The 2,794-nt window shown below is 33.4% G+C and overlaps 1 protein-coding gene across 1 annotated transcript in view; it reads right to left on the bottom strand.

The window, feature by feature from the left end:
- The window catches only part of LOC101848654 (early endosome antigen 1), a gene marked incomplete in the record, with an annotated part of 47,732 nt that overhangs the window by 40,415 nt on the left and 4,523 nt on the right, over window positions 1–2,794 (bottom strand). The window contains 1 exon segment of the mRNA XM_005095835.3: window positions 1,621–1,707. Coding sequence (XP_005095892.2) covers window positions 1,621–1,707 — 87 coding nt within the window.

The following is a 2,794-nucleotide window of genomic DNA, read 5'->3' as shown; positions in this document are numbered from 1 at the left end:
GGGGGGGGGGGCATGTTAACCATTGCAGATATAAGAGAAAATACATTGTAACATTAAATGTGAAGTAATTACTAGTAACATAAAAACACACTTCAAATCCAGATTGCAAGTGTTTGTAGAGTACCATGATTTTTTTCTGCCATGCATGTGAAAGGCAGGAGTTTGATTCCCGTATGGGGATGATGTTTTATGAAGTATCTCTATGCCTTTCAGCTTGGAAGCATCCCATGAACACTTGAATACTATAAAACGTCGATTGGCTTCGGAATTTGAGCTCTCCTCCTTCCCACGGAAGGGAAGAAGCCTTATCATTGCTCTGAATATGAATATATATATAATTTCTAAAGATGAGAACCAGGTGCGAGAGACACCATGTGCCTAAAACTTGCCCACATTGTCAGAAGAGAACTCAGACAGGATCATTCAATCTACCCAAGAGCCTACTCATTCAGCTGACAAATCGGAAAACTAATCTACAAGGTTTCAATATGATATGAATTTACATTTCTTGACCAAGCAAGTTGTGCAAGAGACTTTGGATGATGCAAGAAACGTCTAAGATTACGAATTAAACCACTTCCTAAATTTTCTTCTTCTTCTTTAAGAGTTCACTTTAGCTCTGAAACTGAAACAAACATTGATTGTCATGGTTTGGTACTCTTTTCTCTGCTCGAATGCTTTCAGACTGTATATTATCCTGGTCTTTTAAAGTGATTTTAAAGCACTTTACAGGAAAGAAACCTTTGGCATTTCAACACAAACTTGCTCAAAGTTCTATTTGTATATCTGCATTTACAGGCAACTATCTTTATCTCATATAAATGGGAGCAGTAGAAAAAGAAGTAATAAATAAAGAAATCAGAACCAGGCAACGAGTCAGGCAAAACAAAGACAAACTGTGACAGCATAATAAATCCATGCGTGAAAAAAAATGAGTAAACCAGTCCTGATGACTATCTCAAAATATAATTATATTACTAACTTTAGTTCAGTTCATAAAACAGATCATTTCAAGACAACATTTCAACTGTTCTTTACCGATCCTAATGCACCTGCAGTTTAAGTTTAAACGCACTTAAAAGAGATAGAAGAGAATGAAGTCGTATTTGTAAAACAGCAAACTCGTGAGCAAGCCATTTGTGATTTACCCAGGTATTAAACATTCAAAAATGAAAATTCGAAACATTCTTTAATCCAGACTCTAAAAAACAAACGATTCCAATTTCCAGTTTTGTTTTTCACCTTAACACACACAGCATGCAACAGTTCCAGACAACACTGACAACAGATGGGCACACTTTTCATTACCTAGAATAGCTAAGAGCCAAACTTGCACATCATGATTACTGTGAAAAATATGTTTTCCTAAGACAAAAAAAAAAGAGAAAGAGGAGCCCTATTTGTGCTTGCCATTTTCAGGAGCACAAGAACAACCTGCAACGATAGTATTTTCTTTTTTAACAAAATCTTTTTTTAAATCTAGGTAAAAACTTAACAAAAGAAAATGTTAATGGTCTTTTTCTGTCCTGAACACTTTTTAATCATTATCATGAGAAAGGAGTTTGGCTCTTAGCTGACCAAATTCGATTTGTATCAAGCAACTGCAAGCCATTTCTTCACCTGGGCTTCATCTATCTCTCCAGCATTACTGTTACTCCTGTTGGAGCGGAAGTTTGGGAGGGCAAAGCGGCCGGGGCTGGAAGCTGGCTGCAACAGGAAGGGGCACACACACATGACATATAAAATTAAAGCAAAAGCCCAGGCCAGGATAAAAAAGGGGTTGTTCAATTGGCCACGGCAAAATTTATTTTGTACAGGTAAACATTTGAAATTTGGATTCTTACAAAACACTAACAATTAAGGCATTACTTTTAAAATAATTTCTTCAAAGTTACAAAAATATTTCATATATATCATTCCTTCTTTTGAAAATAAGGACTCACCCTTTGCCCACAATTATCATATTGGTTTACAATGCAGGCTAATATTCTTTTTTCTTCTTTTTGTCTTTGTCCTTATCTTAACCCTTAATATAAAGTTCTTACAACAGGACTACCACAAAGACATTTTTCATCAACATTTCAAATAAGTAAAGTTACTGTTTCTGAACCTCATTTAGTTTACATTTAATTCACTAGTGTCCAGAATAAAATGTTTATTACAAAAATAAATGTCACTAGTCTAATAAGATGCCTTGGAAATTCTCAAAAGAAAATTGGAATCTGGGCAAAATTTGACCACATCTTAGCAAAGCAAGACATTTGAAAAAAAATTATGTGATGGCAGGAACGTGCCAACATTCAGAATCAAAATTTTCAATATTGAAAAAAAATAATTTTTAAATCACAATTTATCAACATTACAATTTTTCCTTTTTAACGTTGAACAAGAAACACTTTATCTAAATTTGAAAAGTAAAAAATTAAAATTCAGACATCTTTTTCCTGTTCACTTTCTCTGTTTCAACATATAAATTATTTTTTATTATACTATGAATATGAACCTAAGGAAATGAATTGATGCTCGGAAGAGTTTCCTGAGAAATTATTTAAAAGTAAACTGTTTCTTCAATAAAACATACTTTCCACAATACAAGTTGAAAACACTGTACATTTCTTTTTATCTATTTTAAGCGTGAATGTGAATAGGTTCAGCATAATCATGCACAAATCAAAACAAGTTTTACATAGAGAAAAGCACTTTTATTAATAAGTAAACAAAATTATTATAATATAAAGATAAACCTCTAGAAGAAAGGGGGGAAAAAAATGAAGAGCAAAAGGGATGGAAGACG

The sequence above is a fragment of the Aplysia californica genome, unplaced genomic scaffold (genome assembly GCF_000002075.1).
Source record: "Aplysia californica isolate F4 #8 unplaced genomic scaffold, AplCal3.0 scaffold00114, whole genome shotgun sequence".
Taxonomy (NCBI): domain Eukaryota; kingdom Metazoa; phylum Mollusca; class Gastropoda; order Aplysiida; family Aplysiidae; genus Aplysia; species Aplysia californica.
This window is presented reverse-complemented; position numbering and strand designations above follow the sequence as displayed.